Source organism: Macadamia integrifolia, unplaced genomic scaffold (genome assembly GCF_013358625.1).
Source record: "Macadamia integrifolia cultivar HAES 741 unplaced genomic scaffold, SCU_Mint_v3 scaffold814, whole genome shotgun sequence".
Classification (NCBI taxonomy): domain Eukaryota; kingdom Viridiplantae; phylum Streptophyta; class Magnoliopsida; order Proteales; family Proteaceae; genus Macadamia; species Macadamia integrifolia.
In genome coordinates, this window is record NW_024870546.1 from 89,174 (window position 1) to 114,047 (window position 24,874).

General features: G+C 38.5%; 1 protein-coding gene across 3 annotated transcripts; it reads right to left on the reverse strand.

Annotated features, from left to right (window-relative positions):
• Positions 1-403: 403 nt before the first annotated feature.
• On the reverse strand, positions 404-20,199 carry LOC122070062 (WD repeat-containing protein 25). Of its 3 annotated transcripts, none has more exons than XM_042634159.1 (6): positions 20,048-20,186; positions 15,980-16,053; positions 15,799-15,848; positions 9,767-9,931; positions 3,394-3,878; positions 404-1,001 (listed from the first exon to the last, which is right to left on the reverse strand). In XM_042634159.1, coding segments are annotated over exons 2-6 (1,074 nt in total). In that variant the 5' UTR covers positions 15,982-16,053; positions 20,048-20,186; the 3' UTR covers positions 404-629. The 3 variants fall into 3 exon arrangements, with proteins under 3 accessions (XP_042490093.1, XP_042490092.1, XP_042490091.1); XM_042634158.1 differs by having other exon boundaries at positions 15,477-15,848; XM_042634157.1 differs by lacking the exon at positions 15,980-16,053 and having other exon boundaries at positions 15,477-15,848; positions 20,048-20,199.
• Positions 20,200-24,874: the final 4,675 nt, after the last annotated feature.

The window sequence follows — 24,874 nt, forward strand, 5'->3', positions numbered from 1 at the left end:
AGACCATGAATACATCTCCCCTCCCCTTTTTTCATCTGCAAATTCCTCTTATCTTGGTCTTGCAATTTCCTCTACCTTCCCAATTATGTCTCTGCAAACACCCTCCACTATTCTCTCTCCACATTTTCGTTCTGCACGTCTCTGTCTACCTTTTTCACCCTTTGGAATCACCCCCGTCTTGGTTCTTGCAACTTCCCTTTTCCTCTCCAATTGTCTCTGCCCATCTACTCTCCACTATGCTCTCCCTAATTTTTCTCTAAATACCTCTACCTTTTCTTTTTTTTCTGCTGCATGCTTCTGGGTTTCCCCTCCCACCCCTCTGATTCTCCTCTTTTTACCCATATTTTTTATTTTCTACAATTATATTTACTTTAGCATCAAATCAGTAATCCACTTGATCAGATGAGCTGACCACTAACTTAGTATATTTTCCCAGTTTTTAAACAGTGCCTTACATAACCAAAAGGCTGCACTTCTAAAAATGAAAAAAATGACCATAAAAAAGGTTTACAGTGTTTTATCTCACATTTGGAAGGTGCTGTGACAGAAAAGCTTGCCTGAGATATATGTCTTAAGCCACAAAAGAAAGGCCAGTGAGAGAACCAAGTTGCCAAAAATGTGCCAGCATATTACTCAAACACCGAAATGTCTCCGTTCCAACAGCAAGAAGCAATGACATTGGGTATGATGGGGTGAAAAGCAACATCTACACATGCCTGATCATATGCCTTTATTTTACAAAGGAGACTGGAGGATCTATAGTTATAGAAGTATATGCATCCATCAGAGGAACCTGATGCAAGCTTCTCACCATCTAAGGAGAAATTGCACTTAATGGGAAACCCAGAAACTCCATGACTTTCATATCTCCTGTACTTGTCCAGCTTGAAAGGGGGTTTGGATGAGAAGATGGCTATGTAGTTACCATTGGATTGTGCAACAAAAAATGGATCAAATGGATGATACCTAACACAGGGACAGGTGAAGGCTTCCACATAAACCTGGATACAAACACAAGAAACATGAGCTTTTCTGGTAATTCTGCTTCCACGAAAGACAAAAATGAGCGAAAATTACGGATACAATTCTTTAAAATGTTCACACATGTTTATTAATGCAGGAAAAACTAGCATATAAAATACCTCCACAAGTCCTCTACAAAGTACAAATATCTACCTACCTTAAGATTCTATTTTTGCAAACTGGAAAGCATTATCCCTGTGGTTATCTCATTGTACAGGAAAACGTAAAATCATTTATCCAATCTAATCCTCCCAAATTTAAGAGGCAAATAACAAAGAAATTACATAGTTAAGAAGCAATAACCAAGAAATCATAGACACCACCTATGTTGGCAAAGCTTCCTATAACAGTGGTACATGAAATGAGGGCACACGTAACAATCAAATTTTAAAAAAGTAGAGTACACAACAAGATGATAAAAACATACATGGTATTGCAGTGTATGTCAACCATCAAACAATTATAAGAAGTAATTGAAAAGAACCGTAAGAAATAAACCAGGAATACAAAACTAAGGTTAAATGGGGGAAAAAAAGGCTCTCATTTCCTAACAAACAGATTGTAACCTCATTCTATATTCCATTGGATACAAAAATTATGTATCTCTGGAGAGCTAGATCACACAACTCTTCAAGGGCGACAGAGGGTCTCCATGCGAATAGGTCATCACAAAATCATAGCCAACCAGTGTACTATATTTAGACACATGTAAGGGTCTAACAGGGAAATGCTGAAGAACTGTAATCCAATTGAACCAGCCAACCATAGCAGTCTGTGCCGGGTGCTTTAACCTGTCATTTCTAGCTGATCCCCATCTGGGTAAATGCCTGACCTTTTTTATGTCCGCTAACTTGACCTGAACCCATTCACATATACTTCATCTGAAAATAATGAGTTTTTGAGTGATGACATGACCTTAAACTCAAATGGGCCATGATCCCACAACCCAGGTTCCACAGCCAAGGCCATGACCACGACTAAAAACTACTAATTCGAAATCTTTACAGGAGGGAAGCAATAGGGTGTATCATGCTTTCCACTAAGGATGATATGACTCGATGTAAATATCCACAGATCAGAATATCATATCTCCATCACATAGAATGTGTGATCCTATCAATCCATTTAATCAACTCCAGGTATCAAAGATTCCATGGTAGTGGTTTTAGTTGGGTTCCATAGCTTGGCTATGGACCTTTGGGCATTCTATCACAGATCATGACAGAGCCCATATATGCATGAAATGTAAACTGAAAGCCATACAAGAGATTTAAATGGCATCAATGAGTGAAATCTTACAGGATTTGTTTTATTGGTGGAAAAAGGTCAAGTAATCCATCCAACCAAGCTGAATTTTTATGTCAGAGGTAAAACCTCGAGCACTCAGCATGAAGTCATTAGTTTGAGTCTGCAGGCAACCACTTCATGCAAACCAATGCCAAAGGTTAGTACCAACATCAGTCAAACCCCTCCTGGGACCCTCGGACTTGTACCAAATTTTGGCCCCTTCTAGATCTTCCATCTGCACTCGATTTACTGGAGTGTCCTAATTTACTGAAAATATGACATGTCCGTACAGTCAATTTATGTCATGAAAGTCATATTTCAAAATATTTAATTCTTTTAGCGAGTAAAAGTTATGAGCTAAATATTAAAATAATACAGGGTAACATGCCTCCTTGTTGTAGACTTATTCTAAAATATTTGGGACTCTATTCTCTTTAAATGATGGGATTTATCCTCACTGAAAATAGAAGTGTCATACTAGAAGGGCAAAAAAGTAAGATCACAACTTTTTCACCAACTTCAGTTACAAGAAGATTTTCCCTATATATATGGGCAGGGGATCAACACACTGCTGGTGAGGGATGGAATCTCCCATTCCAAGCCAATAGGAGCAAGGGAGGGGACGCTGCACAATACATATACAAGGAAGCCCACAGAAGCCGAGGAGAGAAGGTGAGAGGGCGCATGAAACTGGCAGCATGGAAATCGGATGGTCTCCCATCCCAAGCCAATGGGAGCAAGGGAGGGGACGCTGCACAATACATATACAAGGGAACCCACAGAAGCCGAGGACAGAGAGGGTGAGAAGGCGCATAATACTGGCAGCATGAGATCATTTTCCCTATATATTATATACACACAGTCTAAAACTTAATATCCAATCAGCAAAAGCTTTGTCCCTCTTTTAGAATCTTTGGCTTATATGAGGAATCAAATAATTTGTGAAGAGTGCAAAAGTGAAGTACCATTGCTAAAAACAGTACAAGTTAATTGAAGAAAGGAACCAACCTGGAAGATAAGTGCTTCTATACTATTTCAGCAAGCAATTGAACAACAATTTATCTATGGTTGAGGGGCTCCTACCTGGTTTGATAAAGGTACTTGTCGCATGACATTCCAAACAATAATAGAATTTTCACTGACATTGCTTCTGGATACATCACTGGAAGAGATGAAATGTTTGGCATCAAAACTGAATTCTAGATCTAGGATTGGGCCCAGCCCTCGAATGTATTCCTGGACCACCGTGCCAACTCGCATATCCCAAAGTCTAATAAGGCCTTTTGACCCTCCAGAAAGAAAGAGACTGCTGTTGTCTGGATGGAACTTTGTGACCCCCACAATTTGATCCTCTTTGAAAATCTGAGTTTCTAACCCCTTCTCAACATCAACTAACCTTGATGAGCAGTCATATCCAGAAGAAAGCAAAGACAAACCTTGCTGTGACCACCTCACATCCTTGACTGCAGCATTATGATATTTAAAAACACATGTTTTTTGCTGACTTCTGCTCCACACATTCCATACACAGACAGAGTGATCCATTCCAGCAGAAGCAAGAAGATGGGCTGCAGAACAATCCAAATTAATGATGGAAATGGGTGAACAAAATAGTAATAAGAAAAACTAATCATGTCCTAAAATGTTTCCCCAAATGGTTGAAAGGGTAACAAAATCAAAGAATAGAACAATATGCCGACCTAGCCATGGGCCTATCAACCTTTTATGAGCATGAAATTAAAAATATTTCAGTATGTCCAGTATTTTCCATATCTAACTGGAGATTTTGACAGAAATGAAACAACTCATGCAACTATATCAAGATGTACATAGGAGAGTTAATTTATATCTTCAGGAAAAATAGGCCTTACTTTGGTATGAAGACACCACTGTAATCAAGACCTTTTATGTGCATGATATTAAAACTTCACTCCATGTCAGTGTTTTGATAAGTTATCGGATCAGCAACCTAAATGCCACTGAAGCCATCAACAACAGGCCCTGGATGTTCCACCTTATTCCTTGAGCAGTCATTGCCCTTGGAAAACACCCAGGATACTAATGGTATCAAGGAACCCTAAGCACATAGGAACAGAAAAGTAGAATCCTAATCCTGCGAGGACCACAAGATAAAGGAGAGTATAATCCTAATCAAGGAAAGAGAAGTATGACTCCAATCCACAAAGGAAAAGGAAGCAGGGAAAAAAAAATAGAAATTAGAAATCGGTAAGACTTCAGCCAGATGATGTATAGAGGTGTAGTTGAGAGAAATTGCATTTCTCTGCAATTTATCTCTGACTTCTGATGATGTGGCAGTGAAGTTATTACTAATGGTTCCACACAAAAACAGACGTCCTAGAGGAGATTCTGATAAAAGAACATAAGCTGAAACTGGAGAATTGATAGGCTAGCAGTGATGTGAATGATATGCAGAAACTAGAACCAAAATCAGAAAATATAATAAGACTGAAGGTGTAAAACGGAGATATAATGGGTGCTGCACAGAATATAAGTAGAGATGAAAATAAAAGAATGAATCCAAGTTTATGCCAGAATTCTGCAGTTGTATACAAGAATTCAGAATTCTAAAACAGAAATTAAGAACCCAAACTGAAGGGGATGATGCAACCATGGGTTTGAAAACCCCAATTTTGGGCTGCTCTGGGTTGCACCCAAGTGTATAATAGTCAAGTGTTAAATAATGACAGCAATTCTGTAAATAAACTGAATATTTCAAAGAAGGGTGGCAATTTGATAACTAAACAGAATCAAAAAGGGGAAAGTTGGTAGATGAATATGAAAAAGGAAATTAGAGTAATTACCAATTAACAAGAGAGGCAATCATGGAATGAAATCAATTAAAGGGCATGATCAGAATTAAGGATGAAGGGCAAGGGAACTTATGACATGCCAAAGTTAAACTCCTTTTAATAAACAACCCGAATGAGGCTGTCTTCAACCACTTGCACAAACAGCCAGCAGTAATCCCTACAACATGTGGGAGTGGTAGGTCTCACTAAAAGGTTCTTTGATGGACCAGAATTTTCACGTGAGGAGTCACCACCCAGGGCCATGAGGATGTCATAGAGGAACCAGTAGCCTATGGCTCGCTGAACAGCTTCTCCGGTTTAGAAGATTGCTTGTTTGTGCTATCACCCCTGTAAATTCTTCCGAGTGTAAGGCCTCTTCAAACTCTCTTCTACGAACCACCTGTATTGCGTTCTCCATTGTAGGGAAATCGATTGGATGCAGGTGCATCACTGATCTGATTGTGCAAGCCATTGTGAAACTATGCCACCAATACCTCTCCATCCCACTCAAAAACAAATCAAGTAGCTAAATAAGAAAATATGTCTCGCAGTTACCAACCAAATTAGAAACTAATTAAAGACTCCTATTCAAGTCACTTAAAGGGGACTCTTATTGGGCCCAAACCTCGCCCATTAGTTGGGCGTAAGACTTAAAGCCACAAGGGGCTTTCAAGGCAGGCTTGATAGTCCATTGCTAGCCCATATGAAGCCCAAAGATGGGCCAGCTCGACTGAGGGAGTGATGCAGATACAACTGCACTTACCTGGTTGGACCAACATGACCGGCTGTGGAAGCCAAGGGCTCAGAAGAACCGGTTCAGTCTTCAACCCAGGGTTTTGGTCCAACAAGGGTTGGAAATAAAATTAGTAGTTACTTAGTATTTTATTTCATGCTTTTTACTTTCTAGAGTTGAACGTAGGAATAGAATTTATTTCCTTTGCTTTTGTTTCCTTTTTATTTGTTGTTCCCTAGTTTAGGTTAGTTTCCATTTCAGTTAAGCTTCTAATTTTGTCTTTACTTTCCTATATATTGACTGTAACGGACGGAAAAAGGAAAGTGATTTTGATTATTGAATGAAGATGTTGAGTTTGTACACTAGTGTGTGTGATTCCCCTCCTTCCCCCTCTCTACTCTGATTTCCCATTTCTTCTCTAAGGTTCTCCATCAATTTGGTATTAGAGCCGAAGATCCCCATTCCCCTTCTTCCTTCCATCTTCTTCTTCCCTTCCCCATTCTCTGTTTCGGTTCTACCGAGAGTTCCATCGAAACCCTTCTCTAGGGTTCCGCCAGTAAAAAAAAAAAGAAAAGAGGAAGCAACAGAAAAGAGAACAGAAGACAAAAATTAAAAAAGAAGACGGAAGAAGAGGAGAAAGAAGAAAAGAAGAAGAAGCAGAGAAGTCAAAGAGAGTGAGAGGCCAGACTGATACCTGGTTTGAAGCTCTTGCTGCAGCTAACCCTCCACATCAGCGCCTCCTTCCATCGCATCTCCTCTCAAAGTCTACCTTCTTGGAACTCCATCACAGTCCACGGCTCCTCCAAAGTGCCATTGTTTTCCTCGATCTGCTATCGCTGGGGAACCTGCTGATAAGCCATCGTTGCTGGTTCCCATCTCCAAAAAAAAGGAAGTATCTTCTCCTTTTGTCGATACCCTTATTCTTCTCCTTTTGTTGGTATTCCTCTTTTGAGTCTTTCTTTTTATTTTCCTATTCTGCCCTTCCACTATTCTCTTTTTCTTTTTATCCTAAATCTATTTCTGATTTTATTTCTAATTTCCAAGTTTGCCCTTCACTTATATGATCAGTGATTAACACTTTGTTTCTCATTGAAGTTCATCTATTTACAATTCTGCCATCCCTTAAAAAGAAAGAAAGAAAGAAAGAGAATTATTTATCATTCTGCCATTGCTCTTTAAACCTCTTTTATTTACTATTTTGCCATCACATTTGAGTGCAACCTTGCCTATCTCCACGGACTCCACCATGGCAACCAATAGTGAAGTTGTTCAATAACTGAACTCCTATAAGGAAGAAACTGATGCAAAATTTGAAGCTCACTACCATTGTCCCCTCCCTTAAGACAATGATAGAATCCATGCAAGCTTCCATTAATTGATTGGAAACATTAGATAGAGGAAAGAGTCATTCAATCTGGGATTCTTCCAACACCACTCCACAGGATCTGTCACTACCACTACCACCACCACCACCACCGCCACCACATCATACGCCACCACCATATGGAACTGGTAGATATGATGATGGAGAAAAAAGAAAAAGAAGATTGGATGTCCTCAATTTTTATGGAGACAACAATCCAGAATTGTACCTTAACTGGATTCACGACTTAGAGACATTATTCCGATGGTACGGGTTGACTGAGGCCCAAAAGATCCTATTTGTAAGGTCAAACTGAAAGGCACAGCCCGAGTCTGGTGGATCAAGCAACAACATAACGAACCCGACGTATTGGTTTAGTCACTACTTGGGTTGAAATGCATGAAGTCATGAACGGGAGATTCTTGCCTTCTGATTACAAGCAACACATGCATCTCAGGTTTGCACAGTTGAAACAGGAAAATTTGACCGTTGAAGAGTATGTTGCTAGATTTTATTATTTGACCACTCGTTCTGATTTTGAGTGGAATGAATAAGTATTGTTGGCACAATTCCGCAATAGGTTGCACCCTCAACTTAGTGTTGCCCTTGCCTTTAGCTGACTGCCTACAATGGAAGATGTTGTACAAGTAGCATATCAGGTTAAAGAAAGTCTGAAACACCCATACAAACAGAGGCCATTTACAGATGTTTTTTCTAGGGGTTCTAATTCCATTCAGCCACAGTCATCCCCACAAAAAAAGTCAATCAGAAAACCACAGGCTAGTGCGTCATATATGGCATCTTCACGACCCAACCGACCATATTCTCCACCTCGACGCGATTCAGACATGTCATCTTCACGGCTTAATCATCCATACTCCTCACCTCAGCGTGATTATGATAGGAACTCAGTATTTCTAAAGGAGGAAATTCAATGTTTCCAATGCAAGGGGTACCGGCATTGAGCTAATCAATGTCCTAACCGGTTGTTAACATACATTGACAGGACAATTTTATACCCTATGCACCAGAAGAGCAACCGAAAACAGGTACAGTACATCTGGAGGTTGAATGTGATCGTGAGCCTAATAAGATCAATGATGGTGATAGTGATGGTGAGCCTCAACCATTTTATGTGGTTCTTTTGACTACACAGAAGATTACCGAGGAGGACGACTGGAGTCGTAACGCTATCTTTCAGACCAGGGTGCGATGCAATGACAATTTATGTAATATGGTGATTGACCCCGGCAGTTGTACCAATGTTGTTGCTGAAGATGTTCGCAAGTTGGATCTAAAAATTGAGCCTCATCCGAACCCCTACAAGGTTGGGTGGGTGAACAACAATAATCTAAAACTCATGAAAGGTGTTTGCTCACGTATTCCATTGGTGGACTAATTGATCAGGTTCAGTGTGTTCTCCCTCTGAAAGTTTGTCATATTCTTCTAGGGCACCCATGGTTGTTCGACAAAAAAGCCAAGCACTGTGGTTATGAGAATACATACTCTTTTCAGCATGGTGGCCTTGGGATGAAGTTCCTTCCAGCAAAGGATCTTCCCCCTCTCAAGCTCAAGAAGACAGTTGGTACTTTCCTCATCAAGCGCATCGATTTTGACGGCATTCTTGGACCTCATCCCAACTCGACGTTCTTTTCAAAAGGGGAGAGTTGATGCAGATACAACTGCACTTACCTGGTTAGACAGCATGACCGGCTGTGGAAGCCAAGGGCCAAGAAGAACCGGTTTAGCCCAAGGTTTTGGTTCAACAAGGGTTGGAAATAAAATTAGTAGTTACTTAGTATTTTATTTCATGCTTTTTACTTTCCAGAGTTGAACATAGGGGTAGGATTTATTTCCTTTGCTTTGGTTTCCATTTTATCGGTTGTTCCCTAGTTTAGGCTAGTTTCCATTTTAGTTAAGATTCTAATTCTATGTCTTTACTTTCCTATATATTGACTGTAACCGATGGACAAATGAGAGTGATCTTGATTATTGAATGAAGATGTTGAGTTCATGTACTAGTGAGTGTGTGATTCCCCTCCTTCCCCCTCTCTACTCTGATTTCCCCTTTCTTCCCTAAGGTTCTCCATCAGGGAGGGGGGGTTCAGGACTGGAAGTTGCTGGTTCTTCCTTCTCTTCAACCTTCATCAGTATTGTTGTGTTTCATGAAAGCTTCAGTTAGGTATTGTAGTTTACCCATTGAGGTCCATGTACTCTCGGTTATTCAACAATCACCTCACACATGCTAGTGCTTCACGTGGGCAGCAACTCAAAAAAATTTTATTTTCCTCCACAAGGAGAAAAAATCCAGTTCAATCATGTAGTCACAACCAAATGTTTAAGAATGTCTTGGAGAAAAAAAAAAAAAAAAACTGGCAATCTTCTTTTCTCTTTTCTTCCTCTGCTTTTTGGTTTATTACAAGTATCACTAATCATGGAGATGATGACTACTACCTGTAACAATATGGTAGCCTTAACATCAACAAACAGAAACATGCAAATCATCCAAGTAATCAGTTAATCATGTATAGTTTCTAAGAGACTACTTACAATGAGTTGGAGACCATTGTATAGAATTGACAGCATTAGTATGGTTGCGTAGAACTTTTGACAGCCTTTGAGGGATCTGGCCAAGCTGTGCGCGGCCCTTTGCATGACACCTCAACAAAGACAAAATTTCGCATGGTACATGTGATTCGGAAAGACTTCCCACAGCTGAAAACAAGAAGACAAATCTCAAGCAGCCAAAGTAGCAAGTTTTGCAGCAATCAAGGATGGAAATCAATCATCAGGATATAAAAGTATAACCCAGACTAATCAAGCCAAATAGACAAATTTTAATGCAGACAATCCAGCCAGTAAAGGGGTTAAAGGATGAGAAATAGGTTTCCATACTCGATCCCCGCAAGCAACAGCTTTCTTTTTTTGGGGAACAAACATGTTATCAAGTGATTTAAAATTAATTGTCTATAATAAAAATTCCCTTAAATACAACTAACGTAATTTTGAAGAGTTGTTACAATCAGTTCAATACTTCAATCCGACAACTATAATATCGTATCACAGCAGACATCAATGTGCTATCTCTGAGAAATCTGCAGCACGATACGTTGTACACTCCCAACCTAGCGTACGAAACCAAAGTACCAATTTGATTGTGCTTTCAACAATCTAAAGGTTCAAGTGTGTTTAGGGATGTCAATTTAGGGTCTTTGCTAGGTTGTTTGACCACCAAAATGGTCAAACGAATCCACCAGCTGACCTCAGCTGACTCCTGAATTAATTCGTCTCGACCGTAGTCAAAATCAACTTCTTGAACCTTGCTAACAAAATTGAAGTTTCCGGCCTGAGATTCAACTAAGATCTACAATCATAGGTGTTACAAACCCAAGATCTATAACAGCCGTTTCCCGTATCTCTATTGAAACAGAATAGTTTCATGTTCCTTCATCAATTGGTTATTCCTCTCCGTTTGTATCTTGTTCTCCAATTTCGGTCTCGATTAGTTCACAAGATTAGATGGCCAAGTCCTAAATGGCCTCGATTCAATTGTTTTCCAAGAATGTTGATCCGGGTGTGTAAGCAATTAACTTGAGAGAGGAGAAGAGAGAAAGAGATTGAGAAACTGCCAAGAGTGTAGCAGGCTCGATACACTTGTAGTCCCCCCCCCCCCCCCCCCGCCAATATTGATTAACACCCAAAGTATTACAATCAAATAGGAAACTAAGTCCTTGTGCCACATGAAAGATAAAGTAAAAAGTCTTCCTGATTAGTAAATAAAGATCTATCCAAACTAGGGAAAGAAATATACTAAAGCAAGGAGGTAAAACTCTGCCATGAGAGGGACACTCCCGCAACACCAGTCTTGAATAGCAGTTGTAGACTCCAATGAGCACAAAGAGAAGTTCAATCAACCATCATAAAACCAGCAGCAATACCAGCTCAAGTACACCAACATCAGTAGCATTAACAGATAAAAAAAAATGTCATGTCTAACCATCAACAACGAGCAAACTAGGCAATTGATAACACCAATGTCTAACCATCAACAACTAGCAACATAGGCAATTGATAACACCAACAACAATCCAAAATATCATAGTAGCAAAGCAACATCAAAGGGTCTTCCCAAAGGAATGCAGATAATAGGTAAGGCAAGTAGTAGGGAAGCAGGTTACTGCAAAACCAAGCAGTAGCATCCAGTTGCTGGAGAGTTGTTGGGAACCAAGTAGCAGCATCAGGTTGCTGGGGACCAAGTAGCAGCATCAGGTTGCTAGGGATCAAGTAACAGCATCAGGTTGCTGGGGACCAAGTAAACTACACTATTGCTTGCCATCTTCAAAAGATAAAACTGTTGTTGAGGAGACAAGCAAATAAAGAAGATAAATAATAATAATTTTGAACATATAGGAACTCCAATCGAGTAGATAAATAACTCCAATTGAGCAAGGTAATAACTTCAATCTCCACCTCACGTGTAGCATTACACGTGGACACATAATTTCCAATAACTAGCATCTCAAAGGATGAGCAACACAAATAATCCCATAATCAAGAGCTTCACAATAAAAATATGGTAGCAAATCCCTTCAACCACAATGTCATGCAAGTACCAATGTTCCGAAAAATTGCAAATTCCAAATTGATGTGATCTGAGACACACCAAAGTAATAATATAATATATATATAGGCAATTCTGTAATCACCTCATGTAATCCCCAATTGATGAAGTACTCGGGTCAAAATACCGAACTGGGTTTGGTATGGACCCACCCAAGTACACAATAGGCAATAGCAAGGGTTAATGGCAGGATCATAATTAACCAAAATTTTAAAAGGGTTGTTGGTAAATAAAAGGAAGGAATAGTAGGATTGTAAAATATCTTAAGGATGAGAAGGGGATCGCATAGCCATAATTTAATTGAAATCCCATGTGAAATACAATCCAAGGCCAAAGGGTAAATTGGGAATAGTACAGGAAATAAGGACAAGGGTGGATAAGGAAGTAGCAAGGGGCAAAAGAGAAAACCCAACTTGGAACAAGACTTCTCGTCACAGGAGGGAATATTGAAGAGTCAATAATAACAAATTAATAATTAAAAAAAATTAACCAAGCCTCACTTCTCTTCTTCATGCTTCGATCTACATCAAGAAGCCACCTCAAGTGCAGCTGGATAATCATGACTTTATCTTTGGGCGTGTCTCAAGTGCACCTCAAGTTCTAACATTCATCATCTTGGTGGTGGACGTAGTGTATATAGGACGTTTTGGCTTGACCAATCTATACGGTACGTCAAGTAGACAGCCAGTACCTTATTTAGTATATCTCAAGTGCAGCTGGATAATCATGACTTTATCTTTGGGTGTGTCTCAAGTGCACCTCAAGTTCTAACATTCATTATCTTGGTGGTGGACGTAATGCATGTAGGACGTTTTGGCTTGACCGATCTATATGGTACGTCAGGTAGACAGTCAGTACCTTATTTTAGTATGTCATTATAAGTCTGTCGCATATTCGTAGTGGTGCGTCAGGTTGACAGCCGGCACTTATTATAATTAGCCATAACCTGTCAATCTTTTTGCGTGAATACTTGCGCTCGTCCTTGCTTGGAATCCCCATGTAACCGACCCCATTAAGTTGGGATAAGGTTTTGGATGTTGTTGTTGTTGTTGAACCAAGCCCCACTTTGAGAACCAAGAGGAATGGGGGACGATAACCAGGGCAGACAGAATTTGAATAATAAGTATTCCGGCATGGCAGAATGACACCAACAGCAATGGTAACTCACGCATGGAAACATGGTTAGGGGGAGATGCATCTTCCTCCAGCTCTATTATGACTTCCCATTTGTCTTCTTCTCAACTGACAAAAAAAACCAGCAACCGAGAAACAAGAGGAAAAAAGAAAGCAGCAAATGTGGGAGACCCAGTTAGGGTTTTCATACGATTCAAGATCAGCAAACCAAACAGTCAATTAAAAAAAAAAATCCAATCGATTCAGCATTTGGCCCTTGGATTCAGAAGTAGCAAGAAATTCCAATCTAATGATTCATCAACAGTCAATAGACCTCAATGATTAGAGGTTTCAGCAACAGCAATCAGCAGCAATAGCATATTGATAGCAGTAGTAGAAAACCTGAGCCATGATTCATCAACGATCATACATCAATCTTCTCAGTATACGAAACCCATATGAAACCCTAGTTCTTCTTCTTATATGAACTAGGGTTTCCTTCTTCAAACTAAAATATCGACTCTCAAAACGGCAAACAAGGAGAGAATCAGGTACTGGTTAAGTCTAATACCATGTTCCAAACCCAAGATTTGTAACCAGTAACTTGAGAGAGGAGAGTCGATACACTTGCAGTACCCCCTCTTGCCAATATTTGTTGACACCCAAAGTAGTACACAATCAAATCAGGAAACTAAGTGTACCATATCAAATAAGAAGTCTGTCCTAATTAGTAAGTAGAGATCTATCCTAAGGAAAGAAATATATTAAAGCAAGGAGGTAAAACTCAGCCTGGAATTCTGGCCAGAAAAACAAGTCCAGCTCAACCAAATTCCAGCCTGAGCCAGACAATGGATCCATTAGGCCAAGTCCAAAAGATACATAACCACCAAGAATGTCCCAATTGGTTAACATATTAGGCAAACAACCATTGTTTGACATGAAGAGGTCCTGTAAAAACTTAAATCATCACTACATGAAATGATAGTGAATGTGAGAAAGAATCCAAGTTGCACTAGAATTTTGCACTAGAATTGGACTACCATTCACAGAAGGAGTCTCTTGGAAGAATGCTAAGTTAAATACAGATCATTGTTAAACAAGATCTCATCCAAGTAGTATTGGATGTAAGGAATCCTTGTCCTACTGGGATTGTGAAATCCTAATACAAATAGGATTCAGATGCGGATCCTAGGCAAATTAGATAGATCCGATAGAAGTATATAGAAGTATCCTTTTACCAATCTGTCCAGAAAAACCAGGTTAGAATAACAGATAACAGCAGATTGAAAATAAAGATCTAAATTGAAAATAGCAGATTCAAACTGAAAAAACAAAGAGCTACGAAGTTTCAGATTGGAAAAAAAAATCAGATAAGCTTGAAAGGAAACAACAGATCAGACTGGAACTATAGAAGTTGGAGAGATAAAATCAAACTTTAATAATTAAAATCCATATCTGAACTGTTGTATGCTGCTGTAAAAGAAGAAAATGCACTTGAAATCACAGAAATGTTTGCTGGAATTTGAAGAAAGAACTGAGAAGAAAAAGAGAAAGAATAATTACAATGCGTAGTCCATTTAACTTGTGAATAGAATCCTCTCTTCCACTAAGCAATCCACTTGGTTATGCTGGAAATCCATCCAAGTGCACCAAGAATCCACCCGCTAAGGAAAAACAAAAGCATTATTGCTGAAACAACTGAAAATCCTATGCCCAAGCAGAGCAGGGTACACAAGTATATATAGAACTCTTAAATCTAACTCCTATTATTGTTACAACTTGCCTAATCCTAATATGATTTAAACACTACTTATTGACCAATAAGAGACTGAAAAGAGCACACATTTGAACTCCTAAACTAACTGGGAAAACAGCAACTAAAATCCACTCCTTATTCACCGCGGGGGGGAACAAATTGCTCCCAAGATCTCATCAATGGTAAAAAATAATTTGATTAAGCCAACCTGTTGAAAGATTAGAAAATTAAAAAAATATTCTCTTGAAGGAAGGATGTCAGGAAGGGCTTCTTATTTCTTCAGTTGTAAGGTGTAAATACATAATGCTAGCCATTGGCTATCTCAAATGCAACAATTGAGAGAACAAAAACCATGCAAGTGCATCATGAATATAATGAATGTGCTAAGTTAAAAGAGTATTTCCAATTTCAGGAAACAACCACAAACATTAATGGCAACCTTGCTTGTACTTTAAGCTTAACTGGGCTTTATCAGCTCTTCTCTACTTTGCTGGTCTTCTTTTCTCATACTCCTTTATAATTTCTCACCCCAAACCATTAGATAAAATTGACACCAGAGAAGGTTCAAAAAAGTGCTAAAGAAAACACATTATAACAAAAGCTCTTTCATTCTCGGCAAAATCATTAATTTTATCTCATACTTCCACATTAGAAATGAATATAGACACCACAGAATAGCCCCATTAGAAATTTAAGGATTTAAAGGACAACATGAGAAAATAGCAGGAATCATAAGTATAAGAAGAAGGATATGAAAGAGAAACAAAAACCAGGCGATGTGACGACCATGGAGGATGGGTTTGGATCAGAAACCCTAGAAACTGCAGACAATTCTCGTTCTCTCTTTGAAACGTATCTCCCAGGAACCGAAGCTGCTTTTGGAAGTTTCGAAGGACAATTTGGATGGAATTCAGGTGACAAATGGATCCGTACAGTTGCATTTTCAGGTTTGGAGCGCTTAGATGGAGGCAATACAACTTTCTCATCATCATTTTCATCATCCGAAGCAGTTGAATAGGTATTGCGAAGAACATCCATGGCCGTGAATCATAAGACTTCTGAAATAGCTGTATTTTAACGCGGTATTCTCACCTGGTGGCTTGCCTTCGGTACCAAAAATTAGCAATGTGCATGTGCTTCTCCTAGAACATAAGAGAAAAGAAATCAATCCAAATCAAATTGGAGAATAAAAAAATATATGACATACAAAACCAATGCCACACGTATTATAATATTGATGCAGTTCAGAAGAAGTGGGGGTAAGGGCGTGTACATTATAACCCTCCCCAGACCCCACAGTGGTGGGAGCCTCGTGCACTAGGTACATCCTTTTCTGGGATAGTGAATCTGTTGGAATCGAAATGTGTTTAGTAAAGTAGACGTAAAAAGTGATTCTAACCAGAAAATAAATACAATCATGTCTAGAAGGCACCTTTCCATAGACATTTCCTGCATTTCTATAACAACCAAATTTCAATATTGTAGGGTACATTGTGCATTGCTTTATTAAAGTACTATTGCACCAACAATACTGGCTATGTGTCAACTAATTTGCAAGAAGGTAACAGTAGTGCATTTAGTCCAATATGGAAAAAATATAAGAAGTACCAAATGTGCAAATGAGTTGCATCTACAATTATCAAAATACAAGTGTATTACCCATCAAATTTCATCCAACCCATGATATCTAGCAACTTGATCACCTCACTTACTCGATCATGTTGACTAGTGATAAGAGGCTATTACCGCAGATGGACCACCACCCTCCACCTCAGCAGAATAAAAAACTATGCAATCATCATTTTCATTAATCCATGTCTTGTTGTAGACCACTGAAGTATGTTGTCAAAGGCACCAACACAATCCCAATAGGTACAAGTATCATATTGGAGTTAAACTAAGTGTAACAATATTTCTACCAAAAGAAGATGTTCACAGCCAAAATCATTCAATATTACCTTGAAATATGAGAAGTACTTGGGGTTTGCAGCAATCTCGGATGGGATTTTGTTGAGTTGTTGTTGAACCAAGGGCAAGCATAAGATAACCATAGGAAAATTGGTGAGGAAAGACATGCTTAGCTTAGGCCTTGTATCATGTATGACCTTGAATAGAGCTAACTGGAGAGCAAGGATCCATCTGACCAACCCCATTTAGTTGGGATGAGGCTATGTTGTACCCAGAAGGTAACAACAGCTAAAAAGCAAAACAAGGATTGCATGCACGGAGGTAATGCTGTACTGTATTTGAAAGACTCAAAACAGCAGCCTTAAATCAAAGAATAATTCAGGTTATATGGACAATCCTAGCAGAACTAGGAGAAGGTTATTTAGGTAATATATCAGTAAACAAGAACAGAACACAGGGTAATCGATTCACACTGGAGTCTGTTCTGAACTAGTGATTAAAAGTTTAAAACAGACTTGAAAATCAGTGTATCAATGAGGAAACAAACAGTAACCAAAGTAGGGGTATAACAATAATTCCCAAGGCCAAACAGAATTCAGAAATTAGAGTTTGTAGTGGTTAATCGATTCAACGGCATATGACATAAGCAATACCTTAAATTTCATAATCAATTTAAGAAGATATGTTAAAACAATAGCTATAATGGTGGGTAGGGTAGAAAGGGAAAAACATAAATACCTCAAGATCATATGGTCAGAATCAGGTCAAATTCAAATCAAGGTCACCATTATGGTTCCTGAATATATGGCCAAAATCTTGAGAGCATCTAATGGCTAGATTGCTTAATCTCAAAAAAACAAAAACAAAAAAAACATGTAGGGTATGATCTTCTAGAAGCAAAGGTTCTAGTTGGAGAAAATTCTCAGAAATGGAACTTACTTGTCAATGGCAGGGAATAGAGAAGAAGAAAAATAAAATCTAGTTGAACAATGGCAGCAAAAGAACATGAACATAAGAACAATCCACCTAGGCTTCTCACCAATCCGTTTCCTTGATCACACACAAGGGGTTTCTTGATCAAACACAAGAAATCTCAAATGGAAAAGAAGAGAAGTAAAAGTTTTTCATTAATCAATTTTCACGTACAATGCCAGACCCTCTTACAAACTTATCTAGAAGACGAAAAAATAGACTCTCTACACTAAAAAGAAAAGGTCTAACTCAATCCATAACTAATATGGTAACTTAAACTGACTAGGAAACTAAAATAACAAAAAAATAAAGACACAAACTTAACTAATCCAGTATGCCTAGCCTATACCCCTATTATCGGTCTATTAAAGTAGCCCATTACAGTGAAAACCCATTGAATCAAAGGCCCAACACATATATAACCTAACCCAAGACTTATTACCAATTCTAAGAGCATTCGTTCACTGGGGTCAAGAGCAGCCAACCCTAGAGGTACCACACTAACAGCGGCATCCCGACCTGATACTGATCCCCACGCAGTAGAGCCATCATTTTGAAAGCCATAGTGCATAGGCATAGGCACGAGTGGAGACACAAGCAAAGGCACATCCAGTTAGAACTTCATAATCCTAGAATCCCTTCCTATTTGAGAGACAATAGTGAACAACAGTTAGCCATAATCCATTGAAATAGCACCAGCGGCAAAGGCACAGGTTCTTTCAGTGGCAGGAAAGGAAGTTATAAGACAAGCCCATTTCGGTGATGAATCTATATCAGGAGGTGCATGGTTTTTAACAAACTTTGAGTCGTACTAACAAGCATTCACAATTAAGAACATGTCATGACATCATGGAGAAAAATGCTGCCGGAACCATAGTCTTATCCCTACTGCTCAAATTCAGTTATAAATCATCCCACAATGAGCTATACTCATCAATATCTCTAGAGTTCCATGCCATGGACATGAAGTCTGACAGCTTTTGTGGTTTCCATATCTATCCTTTAATTGGTTCAGTTATACATCATCCCATCATGCCACTGGTTGGGCTCTTCTATTTATTGTTTTTACTATAATGTCCTATGGCCAGAGCCCTGAGTTTGAAAATGATCATTTCAACCATTTGCCGACTCAATTTTCTGTGTGATCTTCAACAAACTTGGACAATCTGCTCTCTATGGATGAGTTTTCAGAGAGAAAGACAAGAACTTTTAACAGCATAATGACTTCCTCAAACTAATTGAAAGTAGCACCTTCACATGACCATTGCTTGACATTGTTACTAACTCAGGGATCATCCATGCAACAGAATCTCTCTTACTCAGTTTACGACAAAACATAAAACTACAATCTGCTACCAGAACAACTGTGATCACAGCACATCGACCATCCAAAATATATATAGCTTTGGAATTCAGTGAGGAAAACTGTAGGTCAAAAGAACAGGGGCAAAAAGAGATATAAAAGAATAAAAAGCAGAAAAATGAAAATAGAGTCACCTTGGCCCTCCATCTAATGCCCAAAAGTTACACCAATCATTTGCCCTACCAAACCATAGAGTACGAACACACTCAACTCAACCTTATCTCAACTAAATGGGGTCAGCTACCAAGCCAAAGAGTGTGCTCTATCAACCATGCAGCATGCCAACGAAGTACAAACATAACATGGAAAGTTGTATTACTCATGAACTCAGTGAAGGTGCACTTGCTCTCTTCCAAAACTAGAGCAAAAAAACCCTATAATCATTTATATGCTACAGACCCACTGTCTGCAGCATCCTAGCAAGCTCAATGACCTTATGATGGATCTGCTTGACAAACCTTTAGCTCTACATATTTCACCAAGAGAGAAAGGCATATCCCCACCCCCTCCCCAACGGAAAAAAGAAAGTAATGCATTGATCCTATAAGATCAACAAAACTTTAACAAAAAGCCAAAAATCAAATTTGTTCTCAGGCAAAGTTCTGCAGATATACAAACCAGCAATTCCATCGTGATACGGCTTTTCATAAACAATTTTAGAGCAATAATGCAAAGATGGGATCGATGGAAACATGATTTTTAATAGAGAAACATATATGATGACCACAAGATCTCAAAGTTCACAGGAAGCTACTCATGAAGAGAAAAATAGCCCAAGACAAATAAATCAACATAATTTTCAAGACGTCTAGGCGACCCAAGGCGGTGGAGGGCCCTAGACGCAAGGTGCCCGCCTAGGCGACCAAGGCGGTGGACGAGAAGCCTGGGCAGCGCCTTGACAATTTACTCAACACACGGTAATTTGCAGCAACCAAAATTTCTCTCGCAAGAGAAGATGTGTAAAACTAAAATCACAGAGAACAATCAATTGTGCCCTAGATGAAATTGAGTCCGAAAAGCTTACGTATTCGCAGGTTCGAAGGCAAAGACTGAGAGGGGAAGAGATATATAGAGAGAGATAGATGAGGAAATGCGTACCTGTCCCTTCTTCAGATTTCAAGCAGGAACGGGAGCTCACGAGAGAGCGGTTCTGCGTTTCAGAACTCAGGGAAGACGAGCGGGAGAACGAAGAACTCGAGAGAGAGAGAGAGAAATATCGGGCTTGGGCTTGGGCTTGGGCTTGGGCGCGAGTTAAGTTAGTGATTCTCAAGAATAGAAAAAAAAGTTATTCCTTATTAATCTGGAATTTTCATATGCAATTTCACTGTTAAAAGGTTTAAAAAGAAAAACAAATAAAAGATTAATAGAATTATTCTAAAAGAACAATCATCAAAAGCGCCCTAAATTAATTATATTTTTCCATCTAGGGTTCTAATTGCTATTTCTATGAGTTATTAGGCTTTCTTTGGTTGGATTTCGACTTTTAATGTTGTGTTTGATTGTATAATTCATTGAAGTTATTTTTCTGATTTGGCATAGATTCAGTAGAGAGTGGTTTTGATGAATGTTATTTATTTTTTAGTCATTCTGGAAAACTGTTTGGTTGCCCATAATTTTGTTATGTATTTCTTCCTGAAAATTGTTTGGTTGACCTAAATCTGTAAAAATGATTTTGTAGAATTAGTCATTAAAAACTGTTTGGTTACTTAGGGCCCGTTTGATAACGTTTCTGTCGTTTCTGTTTCAAGAAACAGCAGAAACATAAATTTCCGTTTCTAGAAACAGAAACGGAATTGAAGGTGTTTGATAAGTCATGTTTTAAGAAGTCGATGGTAACCAGTGAAAAAATTGCCACAAGTCATTTCCAGAAACAGCGAAACAAGTTCACAAGTTGAACTTGTTTCACCTGGGTTGTTTCTTGAACCATAAATAAGTAAAAATTTCTATTTCTATTTCTAAAAACAAGTGAAACGAAATAGTTTTATCAAACGCTTTTTGCACCGTTTCTTAAAACGTTATCAAACTGGCCCTTAATTTGTCAGTTTGATTCTTTGGATTCAATCTAAAAAAACTGTTTGGTTATTCTAACTCCATCAATTGATAGTATTTAAAAATAAACTATTAAAAAAAAAAATTACCTAGAGATTTATCTCTCCTCTTTCTACCCTATACACCTAGGTTTTTAAACCATGTTTTCAATAGAGAAAATGGTGCATTTTTGTTGTTGGGTTAAAGTATCTCAAGGTGTAATAACATCCCCACTTGAATGGTACAATGTAATTGAAGGCTTGCCAAGCCTATGGCACATTCACCCATAACAATCATCGTTGGGGTAACGATTGTCGGTCCATGTTGTGCAGATCCTTGAAAACCACGGTAGTGATAAGGCTGTATTTAATTTATAGGAGTTGTGGAGGACTGTGATACTAGAAAACCCATGTTTAAACCTGAGTTCCCACCTCAAGGTTTTTCTTGTTCCTGTATTCGTGATTCATTTAAAATTTTTAAATTTATATCTTATACTCTTCAATGACCTCATCCAGTCCCTGAATGGGAAAGGCCGCAAGAGGGGCGAAAAAGTTGTTTATATTCCAGATGTGTATTTCTATTTTGTCCAATGGTCCATTTCTCTTTAATGAAATGGTATTGCCTATTTTCTTCAGTGAGACTAGATTCAGTTCCATTCCACCACTGAAGACCAAGAAAAATGGTTTCATTTCATACAAAATTAAAATGACATTTTGTACTTGGAAAACCAATATGACTTGATAATGTCCATTGAAACATCTTCTTTGGGATAGAAAATCCTATGCAAATTTCAGAAAATTAATAGTTTCATTGAAGTGACAAGCAATTAGTGAGGCAACATTGCAGAGCAGAACTTGGTGGATAGTATACACTTGTAGGAGGGGAAAATATATTATATAACAAAGGAAAAAACTGCCCAAAACTAATATTACATGATATCACCCCATCACGTAGAGCCCTTTACAAAGAAAACAATGAAGCTCCCTTAAAAAAAATAGGGAGAAGATTAATATATGGACAAGTCATCTATATTGAAATTTTCTTGGTTGATGGTATTTCTTCATATGGCCCATGAAATCATACTCCAACAGCCCCAAATTCTAGAATTAGAATCGCATGGTCTACTGCCTTGAATCAAACCACAACAATTTCAGATAATCAAACAACATTTAGATTTAGAGGTTTTGAAATCACAGGTCAACAGTAGGCTTGTTCACCTTCGATGAAGATATCTCCCCCACCCCAAAAGGAAATCAATAGAGTTACAATAAAGAACACGTTCAAATCTCAAGAATTGTTCCAAACGCAGAAACCCTAAAAAACAAAATTTATAGTTAAAACCCTAAATTTCAAGATTCATCTGATAAAAAAAAAGAAGAAATTAGGGCAGAAATAAAGAACACAAGAGAAGAGAATCATACCTGGAACTTGATATTGCCCAAGTAATGGTGGAATAAAATTATTGATTAGAAAACCTGCGCGGGTGAGATTGAGAAGATGAGGAAATCCACAAAAACTACAATACAGGTTTGGCAAATTTCAGCTGGAATCCAATACTCAGAAAGCCGAAACTGAAGCTCCAAATCCAAAGAATAGAGAAGCCAAGGAGAGAGGAAGGAGGTCTGGTCATGGTCGATGTTGAGGTCTAGCCATGGCGATCTTCATCGTCGATGAGAGGAAGAACAACTGTCCCGATAAAGGTCATTCTCCTGAATGACTACTCAACAACTATTTATATGAGTGCTAGAAATATGTGTGTCAAAATGAGTTTTACTATTTACCCTAATTCTTATATGAACAACATTTAGCTTTAGATAAGTGTTTCAAAGGAATTAGTATGTTTAAGTAAAAACACCTTCTAAAACAACCAAATGGTTTAAAAAACAGAGAACTGTGTTTCACTAGAAAAACTCTCCAACGAATTATACAACCAAACACAACCTAAAAGTGTTGGTATGCTTTTTGCATTCTATTTTTACGAAAAAGATATTAGTAGAAGCAAAAGTTTCGAAATATCTGAAGAGCTATTTCGATTTAGATTTCAATTCTTCTCTAACACTGTCTCTCAACCCCACACCACCCCCTTCCTTGTGCAACCCTCTCTCCCCTACCCTACATTGCTCCTTGCAGACCCTAACCCACTCCTACTCACAATCCCCTCCTTGTCTTGCCCTCGCCCTCGCCCTCGCCCTCGCCCTCGCCCCCCACCCCTACCCTTGCTCCTTGTAAACCCACTACCCCACCCCCCCCCCCCATTCGCAACACCCTATCCCCACCCTTGCTCCCCGTGTAACCAACTTTTCACTAGTCCTCCCCCCAAACCAATCGTCTATGAGTCGTCCCACCTCCTTTTGTTGCCCATCTCATTCCAGCACCCAAAATGGATATCAAAAACCTATTCATTAACTTATTTTAAAAACCAATCCCAATTCGAAATCTAGACAGAGAGCCTAAATATGAACTTTCTATTTCATATGCGCAGTTTGTAACTCCTTGATATTTTTAATACTGACTTTCTAAATTCTAGTTTCTAGATGTTTCTTTCCATTGTTTTTTAAATTTGAGTTCTATTTTGGTTATTTGCTATTTTCAATATTATCTCATATCTTCAAATCTGACCATTACATCAGCATAAGGATTTCACAAACTTGTTCTCCTTGACAATTCAACCAAATTTCATGCATATTTGAGTTGTCCCTATATATGCCAGCCTATAGCAAGTTGATCTCTCATTGGACTTAATTCGTTTAAGATTAGCACTTCATTATTCTGTTTTAGAGCTATGAATGGAGAACAGAGCTACTACGTTGATGGGACAATATTGAAGATTGCTGAATTCTTCTACCTTTGATTGAAAGATAATTGTACAAATCTAATTCACTACAAAACTAGTGAATGAATTTTTTTCAAGACGGAGAGTGTTGGTGCAGTCCAAAAGAACAACAAAGTCAGCAAAAAACCAGGCCATTGGACTGCACCAAGAATGGATCAATAAGTTTAATTTGACTGTTCAATGGATTATATGGGTCATAGGCTTAGTATCAGTTTATTATTATAGAGGGTTATTTTTTATGAGCTGATGAATTTGAGTCATATATTAGGTTGTAAGGGATTCATCCATCCACATATGTGGGATTTTCCTATTTTCTTATTTTGTTGAAGTGATAAATAAAAGGATAGGGGATCATACTTAATGATTTAAGAAACAATTTAGCCTTGAACTTATGAATTTTGTGAGAGACAAAGAGGATGGTTTTATGGGATTCAAAATTGCTTTCTTGTGGGATGCAATAAGGGAACCTTGGTGAGATTCCTTCTCCATGGATAGGTGAGACGTAATAAATACTTCAAATTATCTTAAGTTAAACCAATCATGAACCATAGATTCACTTGGGCCCTAAAAATCTAAACCAAACCCGTAACAAAAGGCCCATTTTCTTTTCTTGCCAAAGTTGTACATCAATTACACTTAGCAAACCTCCAAATTCACGAAGGCATGAACTCAAAACGTTTGAAAAATGGGAAAATGTTCCTTGCAGGAGAGCATGCACGGGGCTAATGGGAAAGTACGTTGAAGCATCAACAAGGGTGTTACACTCACAATTCATGAGGATGGGGCAATCTTCGCCCCCATAAAGTGTCTGGGTGCAGCTGGTACACTCTCCCATAAATTTATTTTTTCCGAAAAAAATTATATTAAATTACAAGTCAAGGGCTCCAAAAAGTGACACTCATGCAATTAGGAATGTTTTTGAAACTTACTTGCCTCCACATTGAAGAAATCAAGAAGCTAAAAGCCTTGGGAAAGAATACAAGTGAATGAAATTTAAACTGAAGTTGTATCCCTTGAAATGTATTAGTTATTGGAGAGTATGATCAAGCATATCCCACACCTTA